This window comes from Eretmochelys imbricata, chromosome 1, assembly GCF_965152235.1.
Source record: "Eretmochelys imbricata isolate rEreImb1 chromosome 1, rEreImb1.hap1, whole genome shotgun sequence".
NCBI classification, from domain to species: Eukaryota; Metazoa; Chordata; order Testudines; family Cheloniidae; genus Eretmochelys; species Eretmochelys imbricata.
The window spans coordinates 249,415,843-249,431,356 of record NC_135572.1 but is presented as its reverse complement, the minus strand read 5'-3'; the positions used below and the strand labels follow the sequence as shown (position 1 = coordinate 249,431,356).

At 47.9% G+C, this 15,514-nt stretch overlaps 1 protein-coding gene across 1 annotated transcript in view; it reads right to left on the bottom strand.

Moving 5' to 3' along the window:
* Nucleotides 1–6,261: 6,261 nt before the first annotated feature.
* CACNA2D4 (calcium voltage-gated channel auxiliary subunit alpha2delta 4) overlaps nt 6,262–15,514 on the bottom strand; it is a 166,631-nt gene continuing 157,378 nt past the window's right edge. Inside the window, exons 38-40 of the mRNA XM_077831393.1 lie at nt 9,463–9,575; nt 7,507–7,589; nt 6,262–6,357 (exon numbers count right to left, since the gene is read on the bottom strand). Of these exons, the coding sequence (XP_077687519.1) occupies nt 6,262–6,357; nt 7,507–7,589; nt 9,463–9,575 (292 nt within the window). The remainder of the gene's footprint in view (nt 6,358–7,506; nt 7,590–9,462; nt 9,576–15,514) is intronic.

The window sequence follows — 15,514 nt, the reverse complement described above, 5'->3', positions numbered from 1 at the left end:
AATCAGTGAGGAGGTTACCTGCTGGAGGGTTGGGAACTGGGCACCAAGCTGGTGGGAAGCATGGATGCTGGAAGCTCTTGTGAAGGACAGTGAATGTTAGAAGCTGTTTTGATATTCCTGGAGCCACACTCCGGTGGAGAGATGTTCTGACTAACACTAAAAATTGGTCAACTCACTACAAATTGGTCATTTAGTGGTGCTGCCAAAATAACTTCATACAACAAAATACAAAAGTTAAATAACATTTCTGTCTGGTACCTCTTTCTAGTAAATAAGTTTCACATGAGACCACCAACTTTCCCAAGTGTTGAAAATATCAACAGGCACTGCTATTAGCAAAGCACCTTACCTGGGTATGGTCAGAGGAGCTTTTATAGCCCCCATCATATGCTAGATGGGCATACAGTTGAACCAAAGACTGAGCCAACTGCCTCCCCGTTAATCTTCTGGTGGTGGTGGGGGGAGGAGCACTCTCGTATATGTGGTCCCCTTCTTGGAATCCTGAGGTTTCCCACCAGCTTTACACTGATCCATTATTATTTCCCAGAGGGTCCATGGTACACTAGGATTTTGCCAAACAGAAGAAGGCTTGGTTCCTGCTCCACAAAGCCTACGTGCTTTTAAGTCAAACAGCTGCAACTCAGCTGAAAGGCTTCTGCTTTCATTTTCAGGACAATATCCCAAACACGTTACTGCAACCACCTAATGCTGTGAGGTAAGTCCAAGGCTAACTTTCCTAATTCTCAGTTTCTTCCCCCATAAACCATTTCCTAGTTAGAGCTAAGGAGCCATCCATGCCATGTTGTACTTGAGGGTTTAGTAATTCAGGTGGGAGTTCTGCCACAGGCAGAGCAATGTGAGCTAAGATTCTGCATCATGTTTAAGTGGTACAGTATAAAGAAGGGCTTTTATATTTGCTGCAGCCACTGTTCTAGGTAGTAGGATAACTTTATCCCGTAGCATGGCATTTCTCATTTTGCAAACCCCCATCAAATGCACTTCTGAATTTTAACCAAAATGTGTGCTTCCTCCCACCACTCCCCTTTCAACTCAGGACTCAAGATTGTGGCAGGGGGACATCGAATTAAATGCCTTCAGAGCTATATTGTTGCTACTAATCAAGGCCACAGTGCTGCTACTGCTATAGGAAGGAAGTTAGGTCTTCATAGCTCTGATCTCCCCGGACAGCTTCTATCAGTAGATGCTGCTTGAATCCACCAGCACCTCTTATGAAGGCCACAACCACTGCTTTCTGCTTCTGCAGACTTCTCATAAGAACTGCCACTGTCAAAATCCCATGCCTGCATTGTATGCAGCTGTGGGAATGAATAAATATCATGATTGATAAGCTTCTGCATGATGTATCCCTCAGCGTTGCTCCTTCCCTCATCTCACTGGAAGGAGGAGGGTGGCAGTTGTTCTCTGTTCCCACCCTGGAACATGTCCTGGCTGTTTACAGAATTTTCATGGTGCACTTCTGAAAAACTCTAGGAGCATGTGGACCCTTCTTCCTGGGAGAATCTCTACTGTAGTTTGTTTTGGGGATTATAAACACCGAGGCTGTGCCACAATCACACACGGTTGAGCAGATTTACTAGTCAGCCCAGAGCAGTGTCTCTCATTGTGAGAGGGCGAACAGACATGGACATCATGTATTCCTGTGTGACTGACTTCTTCCTGGGTGCATGCAAACGAGTGAACATCTCAGCTCTGAGACCAAGCAGGAAATGTGATCTGTCTGAAGCAGAGAAACCATTATCCATAGTTTCAGGGTGTGTCTATGTGCTGAGTTGCAGTGGTTTTAACTAAAGGTATGATTATAAACCAATTTTAGTTAAACTGGTGGGAAAGGCTGTTTGGGCACTCTTATTTTGGTTTAAACCAGTTTACGTTAGTTTGCCTTAAATTGATTAGGAATATAGGTTGAAGCTAAACTGCAATTAAACCACTCTTAAACTGAACTAAGTGCCATGTGGGTTTGCACTGGTTTAAACTGGTGTGTGTTTGTGTGTAGACAAGACCTTAGTGCTGGAGATGCTTCAATTAACTCTGACACCTCCAAATGCCCAGCTCCTCCATCCTCAAGGCCTTCCCTCATAGCAAGAATTTCATTGATCTAGGCAATAGTCACTCCCATGCTACCTATTTTGTATGTCAAATGACTGTCTATGGTAAGTGGCTGTCACACACACCCCTGTGCCCACTCCCTCATTTCTTAGATACTGGACTTGCAGTGCTAAATCAAACCATCTGGCTGATGTGGATTCAAAATCCAAATAAGTTAGCTGAGTGTTACTGGGAGTTAAAACTCCAGATCTGTGTCCTAGGTTCCAGGAATAGAATCTGCTCTGGAATATACACAGCATCTTTTCGAGTTTAGTAAAGTAAATAAAAATGGCCAGTTCTTCATCCTGTAAACTCAGTTCATTGTCCCAGAAGAAATTGCATTTGTCATGTATTCCCCATCTAGAACCAACCCTCTCAGCTGTGCCCTTTATTCCTCTGATTCACCTGAGAGAAGCGGGCTCTCTTGTGCTCCTCTCTACAATACAATTACAACAACGTAGAGCTGAGTGGGAATTTTTGGCCAAGACCGTTTTTCATTAGAAAATGCAGACTTGTCAAACCCGAAACCTTTCCTGCAAAAGGGGCGGGGACTGGGGGAAACTTTCATAGGGAAGCCTTCTTGGGTCATGATGGAATGAGAGAGGCATTATAAGATGCCCCTCCCACCTCAAATCTTGCCTCCTCCATAAAAAATCTGAGATCCACAGCCCCATGTACATGTGCACAGGTGTGCAAACAGACATTGTTGCCTCTGCCCTAAACAAGGCGGAAAAAATTACAGCTGTGCATCATCATGCCATGCTATGTTGGCAGCATAATGCCACTCAGCTGGAGCTGAACAATGGCTTCTTTCACAGCTGCTAGTTTACTTCTGCAGTTGTGATTTGTTTTGTTTTTTTTTCTCTCCTGTTTTTGCCTGCGCTGCCAAGTGTGCAGGGCTGAGGAAGATGGCTGTAGGAGTAGCTGCTTTTTCTGGGCATTTTCCCTTAACTCCAGCTCTCACGTGGCCCTGATATCCCTGCCAAACCAGCAAGCAACCAGAGCTTGGGAGCACAGTAAATCCCACTATGTCGCAGACAGGGAAAGCTGTAGGTGTATGTTTGGAGCACCTTTTGAGAGTCTCAAAAAGAAAACCTTTCACCCTTCTAAGGATTAAAAATACCAGGACCATCAGACAGTGCTCTGTTAGGCCACTGGTCGAGGGAATGCAAAGGTCTGCTTTCAAGGGAAACCAGCCTTTAGTCATAAACAGGCCTGTATAGCGATGACCGCTTCAGGGAGTACAAAAGGCTGACTTCTGCACTTTGGTCCCAGGTCACATCAGCAGCATCACTGGGTAGATAGGGCCACTCTTCCCTTTATCTACTTATTTGGATCCATATTTCTCCTCATTTTCTTTTTGTAGGTGCTTCCAAAGAAATTTGACAGGCATTAGCCTTCATGGTACTCTGTTGGCTAAACTCTTAAGTTTGCTGTACACCTCTCTGGTCTGTGCATCTGTCTCTTTCTCCCTGATTGACAGCAGGGCTCTGGGAAGTGTAGACTCTGCTGGGACTGGCTTTGCACAAGACTCTGTTTGTTCAGGCTTTTTGAGAGTGCAGTGGTGTAGTGTTCTGTGAGGCTGCAAATGGTGCCTCATGCAGGCTAGCTTGCTTCCCTTGGCTTGCTCCCCCACAGTAAGCCTGGCTGTCACAGCATTAACAGTGGGTCTATAAATCATGTTCCTTTCCCTGTGGGCAGCAGGGAGTCCCAGACAAAGGAGCATCCAGCACTGCCCAAATGGTGCTGCAGGTTAGTAATTGAAACCCCAGGGGCCACCTCCATCACCCAGAGCATGCTCAGTGTGAGCATCAATCACAAGCATTCCCCCCTTATGGGGGAGAGAAGGGGGGAATGCTTGTGAAATATGTATAACTGCACCATGGCAAAATGCAGTATCATTAGATTAAAACTCCAAAGGAGCTTTCTGCAGGGGAAGCAGATGGATCTGGCCAGAGAGGGGGCAGGTGAGCGAGCTCCTCACCACCTCTGCCATGCCAGGGCAGGCGGAGGTCTTTGCTGCAGGGAAAGCAGCTGGAGCTGCCCACAGAGCCTGGAGCTAGAGGCAGGAGAGGCCAGGAGGCCTCTGTCCCCATATCCCCCCATGCCCTACCCCCCTCAAACCAAATATCACGACAGTTCCTTTAGACACTGGCAGCTCTTGCCTGGCTAGCTGCTTTTTTTCTTTCTTTCTGTCATTCCTTCATGCCCAGTCCATGGTCTACAATAGGGAAGTCTGGCCCTTTTTAAAAGGGGGAGGGGCTGACTCAGGGACAGATGGTGCAAGAGAGAGCAAATAATGGGGAGCCGTGGGAAGTGGGAGCAAATGGTACAACTAACAGTGCTCATTGCTGGACTATGCTTCAATCATTTTGCCTCATTATTTTATTATTCATGTTTTATTGGTATTATGGCAGCACTCAGAGGCCCCAACAGACCTTGGCCCAGTTGACAGTACTGCATGCTGGGAGATGTAGTCTCCATGTCTGTATTACTAATTAAGTCAGCTGCCATCTGCTCCATTTTAGGCAAATCAGGGCCAACCCTTGAGCTCCTGGCAAGCTGCCAATGCACTGTAGGGGTTGCATGACTCAGTTGCCCCCAGGCCATAGACTCTGCCATGGCTGTAATCACGACCAGTGGGTTGGGGTTGCTTGGAGTTACAAGGCTGAGATCAGTCCCAAGTATAACAGAATACACCTTAAATATCTGTTTAAAATATGCCATATCTTTGTTTTTAAAGAGACCATGGCAAGCACTTCATTTAAAAAAAAAACAAAAAAGAAAAAAGAGGGGGAAAAAAAGACCTTGTTTCCTCTTCCCTGGTCATTGTTTGTAATGCCTGAAAACATGGCCTGGCAGCTGGGAGCAACCAGAATCATTAGTGGGGGACTGCCACTGCCTCTAGCCCAGCCTGTGGCCTCAGCAACTGATTAGGACAGCAGAGCTCCGAGTGTTTCGTTCTTAGCTGCTTCTGCAGAGAAAGCAGACAGCAGCACAAACCCCACTTCCTCTTCTTCTTCTCTCCTTTCTTCTTTTTGTACGTAGGTCCTACGACTGGAGGGGCTATTTCATTTTGTTTTTAACAGACAGGTGCCTTTTCCTTTTGTATGCAAGCTTGTTAGAATTTCCAAGATGTTCAATCACTTTTTAAGAGAAGTCAGTTCTGGGGACCAAAGCTCTATGGCAGTTTCTGCTGAAATAAGTATAACTAGCCAAGTTGTGCTGTTTCCTTGGCTCAGATCTCCTTTTAAGATAGTGCACTCCAGGTTACGAATTGTATAACATTGATGTGGGGAATCTGGTCTCTAGGAACCTCCCTATGTTGGGGAACCACCTCCTTGTGCAGATCCTCACTGAGGTATTTTTCCTTACTGCTGCCCTGCCCTGCAGTTTATACCTAACTCTGTTCTTCACTGACTTTCCCTGTGCCCCATAACCACCAGGAATCCAAGGTGCTGAAAATCCTTGATCCCAGTGAGCAATATGTTCAGTAAATAAAATTCCATATCTAAACCCCAGCTGTTCCTGAAGGGCAATGTGTGCCCAGTTCAAACCATCCTACGCAGTAGTAAATCAGCCTGGTTTGGTGCAGCCAGGCAGATTACATTATGGAGAGCTCTGCTAGGTAGTGGATAGCACTGGTGAAATCCCCACTGCATCTGCATGGACTCCATCACCAGCAGAAGCAAGTGTAAGTGAGGTGCCATGCCAGAAGGGGGCAGAACCAGCCACAGGAAGATGGTATCAGATGTTCCTGGAGCCTTCACATCCCTCATGAGCTCCTCTGATCTGTCAGGTAATGTCTCCAGAGCTGGGAATAGCCAATCCAGAGTTTATTGCATAGACAGTTAATCCCATTTGATCCTCAGCCCTGGTGGCCAGGACTCAAGCTGCAAGTTCTTTTGGAAGAAATAGCTTCCATTGTAAACACAAAACTGAACTATATGCCTTTTGTCAGAGAGACAGGCCAATATGTGAGGGGTCTCTAATGCCTTGTCCCCACAAGTCCACAGGAAGTCTCAAAGTGCCTACATCGTGGGCTCCTCCCCTCCTACAGCTCCAACTCTGGCTCTAAGAATGTCCCCGGGAAGTAATGGACTCCCTTGTATTATCCACCATTTCTGCGAACTGTAAGGATAGTGGTAGACTCTGTCACCGCAGGAGGACAGCAAAGGTCACCAGCGCTAGAAGGAGTAATGTCAGCGAGGCTGAGATCTCAGCAGCTCCACCGCAGTCCTGAGCGTTCTCCTGAGAACAAATGAGGAGGAGGCACAAGATCAGCAAATCTATTTCTAGGGTTACAAGAGGGCAAGTAAAATGATTCATCCCACTGCCAGGATGCTCAGGAGCTTATGGAATGAAGGGGGTGGAGGCTGCAGCCAGCGCAATGTCCCACAGTATTCACTGCCTTGGTCAATATCACATTGAGCAGAGAGGAAGGGACAGGTCAAGAGTAAGGGCCTCATGCCTTCAGGCTGGGGGACCTTCCAAGAGTATGTCACACATTCATGTAGACAGCTGGAAAACCAACTGTCCTAAAACCTCTCTTAGAGCTCTCAAAGACCCATGCACCAGTGCCAGAAATTGCTCCCCCAGCCTCTGAGTGCTGTAGGATCCACACCCCATGGCAGCGGTGCTGGGATTCAGGTTCCTGAAGCCTGCATGGACTTACTGCCAGTGCAGCCCCACTGAGGCCCCTTGCATGCAGCCAGCTCCATGCACCAGTTTACAGGCTTTGAGGGATTCATGCACAGCCGTTTACTAGTGCAAGGATCTGCACTTCCTGCCTTTAGGTGCAGTAGGCTGAGGTAGCAAAGTCTCTTGGGTCCATGGCAGGCTGCATATGTACAGGATTGGCCATTTGCTAAAACACACATGTGTGGTGTAGGGACCTAGGATCTTATGGTCTAAAAACAAAGGCCTCTGCCAGTAGGGTTGCCAGGTGTCCATTTTTTTTTTTTTTTTTACTGGCACACCCACTTGAAAGAGGACCCTGGTGGCTCCGGTAAGCACTGCTGACTGGGCTGCTAAAAGTCTGGTTGGTGCAGGGCTGGCAGGCTCCCTGCCTGGCTTCACGCAGCTCCCCCGAAGCAGCTGGCATATCCCTCAGGCTCCTAGATGTAGGGGTGGCCAGGGAGGCTCTGCATGCTGTCCCAGCCCTGAGTGCTGCCTCTGCAGCTCCCATTGGCCGGGAGTTGCGGAGGGGGCGGTTTTGCATTTTTGAAAAGGTGATCACCTTAATTAAGTGTCCTCTTTGCTGGAAAACCACTATAGGATGAACATAATCACAAGCTCTTGGGCATTTCTGAGCCTATGCAGTAGGTGTCGTGGTGTGAATGAGACCGAACACAAGACACCCCCATCCCTAGCTGCAACGCCCCATGGTCCCTACTGTACCTCCGGATGGAATGCGTGGCAGGTATCTGGCCGCCGTCTCACTTTCTGGGAGCGCATCCTGTCGCACTTCACCGAAGCGTTATGTTTATTGCCATTAAGACCAACAGTAGCATTGAGAACGGGACAAAAGCAGCACAGACAAAAGACTGTGAGGTCCCTCACACAGCCGCGTGAGGCTATGACTGAATCTTAGAGCTGTGTCCAAGGGCCCTAGGAATTCAGACGGAGAGAGGATAAGACGGGATAGAAACAAACTCACAATGTGGGAGGACTAGTCTCCAAGGCTGTATAAAGAAATAAGCTGTGGTATGGAAGAAAAAGACTGTAAAAAGAAAGCACAGCTTGTCTCTGTGCTGGGGAGGGAGTGCACAGAACAGAGGCTGGGGAGAAGGCAGAAATGCTTAGCTACTTTACCTCCTGGTGACAGGATAATAGGGACCAAAAGCTTAATGTGACCAGTTAATGAGGAAGGGGCATGATCCTGCAGGACTGAATTAAAGAAACACCTGCTGTAGGTGACTTACCTGAACTGAGAATAACTGGGCCACTGTTCTCAGACGTCTGTTCTCCCACCACAATCATGTCTGTCTCTTTCCTCCCCCTATTATCCTAACCCTTTGGTTCTTCCCCCACCTCTACCATGACTATTCTTTAACATCACAAATCATGCCAACTAGTCATTACTTTTCCTATTCAGCTGTATTTGAGCCTGATGAGGGAGCTAGCGGGTGATACCCCCAGGCACAGAGTTAACTGGTCTCTATGGAAGTGTCTGACACGTTCGTAGCTTCTATGCCCTCCCCAGCACTCTCAGGGGCTGGCAATTGGAAAGTCATGCTTCCATTCACTGAGGTTCCCAGAGATCTTTGTTAAAAATTTTTGTATATTCTGTAGCAGAGGGCGGCAGGATAATTTTGTGGTTAAAGCATTGCCTTGGGGCAGGGTGATAAAATTTTGACTCCTGCCTCAACCACAGGCTTCCTGTGTGAGTGTGGGCAAGTCAGTGTTTTTGTCCCTCAGTTTCCCCAGTGTGGATAACAATACTTCCCTGCCTCTCAGAGGTGCTGGGGCACTTTAGTCTGTTAGTGTTTGTGAGCCATTTTGAGGTCGTCTGCTAGTGCTGTATAAAAACAAAGCATTACAGCTGTTCTCCCTGTGTTTCAGAAGTTCCCAGATTAGGTTTTCTAGTGTATTTAAATAAGCTGCTGACCCTAGAAGGGCTGGTGGATCAGTGAGTGCATTCCCTAGAATCCCAGCATAGTCTGCAAAATGCCCTCCCTCTGTAGCTTATACAAATAGGTAATGGCCAATTGAGGCCAGTTCACAAGGGGAGAGTTGGGTCCAGCTTCTGCTTGAAGGGTAAGTAACAGATTATTTATAAGGGGCGGTAACAGAATGGGCCGGACTTTTGTATTTTTAACAAGTTACAGCTCAGTCATGAGTCCTCATGTATGTGCAGGGAAGTGAGGGCGTGTGAGGATCCACGTACACCCCTGCTTGGGCTACTCCACAGTGCTGGAGTCCCCACTGAGCTGCTGCTCCCTTCCCACGTGGGTATGTGGGGCAGGGAGCGAGCATAGATATCTATACAGGAGCCCCTGCATTGCAGTGAATGGTTGGTACAGCACTCTGCTCATCACAATGGAGGCCACTTTTCAACACCAGGCTCTAAATGGGGTTAGATTTCTTGGGTGGCTAAAAGGGAAGATTTTCATTTCCAATCACATCTCTAACCTGCCTGCTCTATCTCCCTGCTCCCTCCACCATGCCTGCCTGTTGTACCCACACTCGCATCCTGCTGCATCACAAATGGAGCATACCTCCCTGCCCTTTCCTCTTTTCTCCTCCCCCATGCTATTTGCTACAGGAACCGATCTTCCACCCCCCGACTAATTGGTGCAGTGGGAGAACAGCAGAAAGGGCTGCAGAGTCTAACACACTGTGATAGAAGGATATATTTGACTTCTTTCACTTCCAGGAGGACAGGTGGGAAGATGCTGCAGTCACAGGCAGCATCTGTAACCAGGAGCAGGAGGTTACTGTTGGCAATCTGCTGTGCTACAAACATCCTGTAGGAGGGAGAGAGAGAAACCATAAGCCCACCCACCCCAATGCAGGCGATCAGAATAAAAGATAGGGAAACTGCAGCACCTGCTGCTGATGTCCAGGGGCAAGGAATACAAGGAGAAGAGAGAATGGGAAAGAGACAGCAGGAGGGAAAGGACAGGGAAGGGAGAGGAACAGTGAACGGAGAGAATGCGGGGCAAGGAGAGGTGAGGTTCAGTTGACGAAATTAAGGTACCTTTTTATCTTCAGATAATGCCAAACCTATTTGAATTTAAAAAAATCCAAACTAGACAAATACACACACATTTGTGTGTGTTATATATTGTCCTATAAAGGTAAGAATTTGCTTAGGTTGCAGAAACTTGGTTGAGAAAAATAGAAACACCATAATACAAAACAGCACATTCACATAATGTGGCTGCGTGATGTTTTGTGCCATTAGAATCTGAAGCGTCACTTTGTAATTACAAGTGTCCCCACCCCATTTTATAGCTGCGTATAAGTGTAGTCAGAAAACTACCTGCATGATGCTGTAGCTATGTATGGGTGAGACACAACCTTATACATCCTTACTGTACATAGCCAGTAGTACTCACCATCCCTCGGTGAGTCCTCAGGCTTTACAACTCCTAGCCCTTTCTCTAATGCACATTCCTGGTGTGGGAACAACTCTGAACATTCCCTGCAATCCCAGCCCCACACCTGGGTGCAACAAACTCCTGTATTTTGCTAGGTTATGTATGACTGGAGCTGGGTGAAATTCTTTTGATGAATAGATTTTTTTTCATTGAAAAATGCATTTTTGGTGCTCTGAATCTATTCATGAATTTTTGAGAAAAGCTGCATTCAGCCCCCCCCCCCCAGCCCAAAATATTCAACGCGTTTTATGTCAAATTTTTGTTTTGAAGACTTTTGCCTTTTTGTTTCATAACATTTCAGATACAGATTTGCCAATATCTTTATTTAAAAACCACGCCCCAAACATGGGGAGATGTAATAAACACCCAAAACGGGCTACACCAAATAGAAAAACTGAAAAACTTCATTTAAAATTGACCGAAAATATTTTGTTTGATTTGAAACAAATTTTTAATTTTTTTCAAGTTTGACAAAAAAAAATTTTTTTAAAATGGTTTTGGTTAGAATCCAGACAGATTTTTCAGTTCAGTTCCTAACCTCCCCCCCCCCCCCGCCCTCCCCTTCTTTCAGCTCTGGTGATGACACCCAAAGGCAGTGTGCCTAAAACAGGGGTTGGCAACCTATGGCACGTGTGCCAAAGACTGCACGCGAGCCCATTTTTAATGCCGGGGCAGCAGCAGCGTGCCATTAAAAATCCTGCCCCGCCCGGCCCTCTCTTCTCTACCTCCCACCCCCTCCCACGGGGGCAGGGGGCAGAAGCTTGGTCCTGCCGGCTCCCCTGCCTCTTCCCGCCCTGTGCTGGGTTTCTGCCCCTCCTCCTCCTCCTCTCAGTCCCTCCATGCCAGCAGATCAGCTGATGGCCCTTGCAAAGGGGTGGGGGAGTAGCGGGGTTAGTGTGCTCGCTGCTCCCAGCGGAGGCAGAGAAGAAGCAGGGGCAGGGCCTTGGAGAAGAGGGTGGTGGAAGCAGGGCATACCCCCTCCAGTCCCCTGCCATGAGCACCCCACGACCCCAGCCCACACCCCCAGCCCTCTGCCCTGAGCCCTGTAGCCCCGTCACACACACCCAGCCCTCTGCTTGACTCCTTCACGCCCCCCCCCATGACCCCAGCCCTGACTCTGGCACCCCCACACATACCCAGGCCCCCCACACCCCATGCCCTGACACCTGCACCCCCTCACAGGCCCCGAGCCCTGACTCTTGCACCCCCCACATCCTGATTCTTGCACCCCCCACCCTGAGCACCAAACAGGAGCTCCTGCACCCCCTCCCCACCCACATTCCCACCTGCACCCCTCCCACCAAATGGGAGCTGCGCAGGTAAACTCTCCACACCCAAACCTCCTGCCCCAACCCTGAGCCCCCTCCCTCATTCTAGCTCCTGGCCCGACCCTGTACCCCAACCCCCAGCCTGCTCCTTCACCCCCGGCCCTGTGCTCAGCGCACTCCCACCCTCATCTCAGTGCAGAGAGAGAGGAAGAGAATAGCCAGAACCAGGGAGAAGGTAGGTACCCACTGTATGTACGCAGGGTTGGGACCCTAGACCAGCAGCAGGCTGAGCAGGTCTAGCAGCTGCAATCCCAGCTGGCAGGAGCTGGCGGATGGAACCCCTGAGCGGCAGCGGGCTGAGCCAGCTGGCAGCATAAGATCAACATTTTAATTTAATTTTAAATGAAGCTTCTTAAACATTTTGAAAACCTTGTTTATTTTACATACCACAATAGTTTAGTTATATAATATATAGACTTTTAGAGAGAGAGACCTTCTAAAAATATTAAAATGTATTACGGGCACGTGAAACCTTAAATTAAAGTGAATAAATGAAGACTCAGCACACCACTTTTGAAAGGTTGTGGACCCCTGATCTACAAAGTCAGCTAAAACAAGTGTGAACTGCAGTGCTCTACTGCCCTCTGCTGGGATTTTGAGGGGAATGGGTATTCTGTAATCTGTAAACGTTGAACGGAAGAAGCATTGTGTAGCAATGATGGCAAAGTAAGAATGTCTGCATTTTTTCATCCTTGGAAGCAAGCTCCCCACAGACCAGGACACACCAACTCAAAGCAGCACCAGGCCCTGCCAGAACAACATGTAAAACCTACAGACATATTTCCACTTCTACAATGATCAACACAACACACCTTTCACGATCCATGGATCCTCCGCATGCCTATCACAACATGTGGTGTACCTCATCCAGTGCACTAAATGCCCCAGTAACAACTACGTGTGTGAAACCAGATAATCACAACACTTTTGACTGAATTCACTCAGGAAAACAATATAAGACAAAAACACCCTATCACCTGTAGGTGAACGCTTCACAGAGCGATCACTCTAAGTCCCCATCCTCAAAAGAAACCTGCATAACACTTTCAAAAGCTGAGCCTGGGAGCTTAAATTCATAACTCTATTAAATATTAAAAATCACGGCGTGAACAGACACTGGATTTATGGCTTATTACAACCATCTGTAATTGTCTAACCCCCCCTCTTTTTGTCCTATGACTGGAGAGGTATGAATGGGCCACTCTACCTTGAATAGGAGTACTTGTGGCACCTTAGAGACTAACCAATTTGTTTGAGCATAAGCTTTCGTGAGCTACAGCTCACTTCATGCATCCGATGAAGTTAGCTGTAGCTCACGAAAGCTCATGCTCAAATAAATTGGTTAGCCTCTAAGGTGCCACTAGTACTCCTTTTCTTTTTGCGAATACAGACTAACACGGCTGTTACTCTGAAATCTACCTCGAATGGTCCCTTAGAGTATGTGCTAACTACTTCAGCTAAACAATCTGTCCCACCTTGCCTTGTGCTATGATGCTCTAAGTGCCTTTCCCAGACCTGAAGACGAGCTCTGTGTGGCGCGAAAGCTTGTCTCTCTCAGCAGCAGAAGTTGGGCCAATAAAAGATATTACCTCCCCCACCTTGCAGTTTCTGTGGGCAGCTTCTAATGTACGTGTAGGCGGCTGGGTGAGTGTAAGGGAGAATCAGAATGCAGCACCCATGCTGCCTTATGCTCCTGTGCAGGCAGGGGTGAAAGTGAGTCGGTACGGGCCGCTACCGCCTGCCGGTAAGAACCCGCCCCGGCCCATACCCAGCCCACAGTAAAGCGCTGCCACACCAGTGTTCTAATGTCTCTGCTTCTCTTGCCTCCCCTGTCGCTGCCCCTTCCCCCTGCCGGCGGCCCTGCCGTAGGGTCCGTACCAGCAGGGCCGTTGACGGGGGGGCAAAAGGGGCAGCGCTTTAATGTTAAAGCGCTCCCGCGGCAAAGGACTCTGCAGCGCTTTAACGTCCCTGCCCCTTTTGCCCCCCGCCCCGGCTGCTGACGGGTGGGGAGGGGAGGGAGGGGCGGGCAAAGGGAGCAGCTGCCCTGGGGCTGGCGATTTAAAAGGGCCCAGGGCTCCAGATGCTGATGCTGCAGCAGCGGCGTCCGGAGCCCCGGGCCCTTTAAATCAACATGGGAGCCCTGGGTGGCATGGGCCAGGCGGTCTGGAAGGGCTGGCTGGGGGATGCTGACCCCCAGCCCCGCCCCTTCCACCAGGGGCCGTGACCCTTCTGGGGGCCGGAGCCGCCCCGCGCTGTACCAGTAAGTGGCCTCAGTTACTTTCACCCCTGTGTGCAGGCTACCTGGCCCTTGGGTCCAGAAAGCTCACACTCCCCGCTTTTATACCTACCCTCAGTAGAGCTGTGCTGGGGATGATAGCTTGATTTGTTACTGGCAGGAGGAAGCAGAAGCTGGGGAAGGGAATAGTGACCTATCCTCAATTCCTAGTGGCGAACTCACAATTTACCTCTAAAAGTTCATTCTAATAAACATAGCTCCACTCTAGCCCCATATGTACTTCCCAGTCTGCACAATTCAGAGGTTCATAGACTGTAAGGGACTATTAGATCATCTAGTCTGCCCCTCCTATATATCACAGCCCTTTAAACTTCACCCAGAAACCCCTGTATTGAGCCCAATAACTGGTGGTATGTTTGGCTAAAGCACATCTTCCAGAAAGGCATCCAGTCTTGCTATGAGGACATCAAGAGCTGGAGCATCCGTTCACTTCTCTTGATATTTTGTTCCAAGAGCTAATCACCCACACTATCAAAAATACTTGCCTTATTTCTAATCTGAACTTGTTTGGCCACAGCTTCCATTCATTGGTTCTTAATTTTATTATGCCTTTCTCCACTAAAGAACCCTATAATTAGTACCCACTATTTTCTCCCCATAAAGGTTCTTGTATTCTGTAATCAGATCACCTCTCACTCTTTTTTTTGCGAATCTAAACAGCCTGAGCTCTTTACAGCGCTCACTGTAAGGCATTTTCTCCAGCCCTTGAATAATTTTGGTGGCTCGTTTCTACATCATCTCAAACTATGCAAACTACTTTTCAAAGGACACCAGACCTGTACACAGTATTTTAGTATCAGTCTGACTAATGCAGTATACAGAGGTAAAAATCACCTCTCTACTCCTCCTCCTCACTACTCCCCTGTTTGTACATCCAAGGCTCACATTAGCCCTTTTCCGCACAGGATTGCGTTGGGAGTTCCCCTTTAGTTGCTTGTCCACCGGGACTCCCTAAACTTTTTCAGTCACTGCTTTCTAGCATATAGTCCAATCTGTAGTCATGGCCTGCATGGCTTGGCCCTAGATATACAACTTTGCATTTGTCCATATTGAAAAGCCTCTTGTTTGAATGGGCCCAGGTTACCAAGTGGTCCAGATGGCTCTGCATGACTGCACTGTCTTATCGTTATTTGCCAGTCTGGGTCACCTGCAAGTTTCATCAGCAGTGATTTTATATTTACTTCCAGATCATTGATTAAAAATGGTGAATAGCATTGGGTCTAGCATTGATCCCTGTGGAACCTCACAAGAAACACCACCCTCCCCCTTTCTTTGATGATTCCCCCATTTAGGGTTACTTTTTGATATCTTTCAGAGTAGCAGCCGTGTTAGTCTGTATCCGAAAAAAGAAAAGGAGGACTTGTGGCACCTTAGAGACTAACAAATTTATTTGAGCATAAGCTTTCGTGCATCCGATGAAGTGAGCTGTAGCTTACAAAAGCTTATGCTCAAATAAATTTGTTAGTCTCTAAGGTGCCACAAGTACTCCTTTTCTTTTTGAGAGCTGTCAGTTAGCCACTTCTTAATCCATTTAATAGGTGCTCTATTGATACTGTATAGAGCTAATTTTTAAATCAGAATGTCATGTGATACTAAGTCAAATGTCTTGCAAAAGTCTTCTACATCTACGCAGTGACTGTTATCAACCAAACTTGTAGTCTCCTCAAAGAATTAAATCA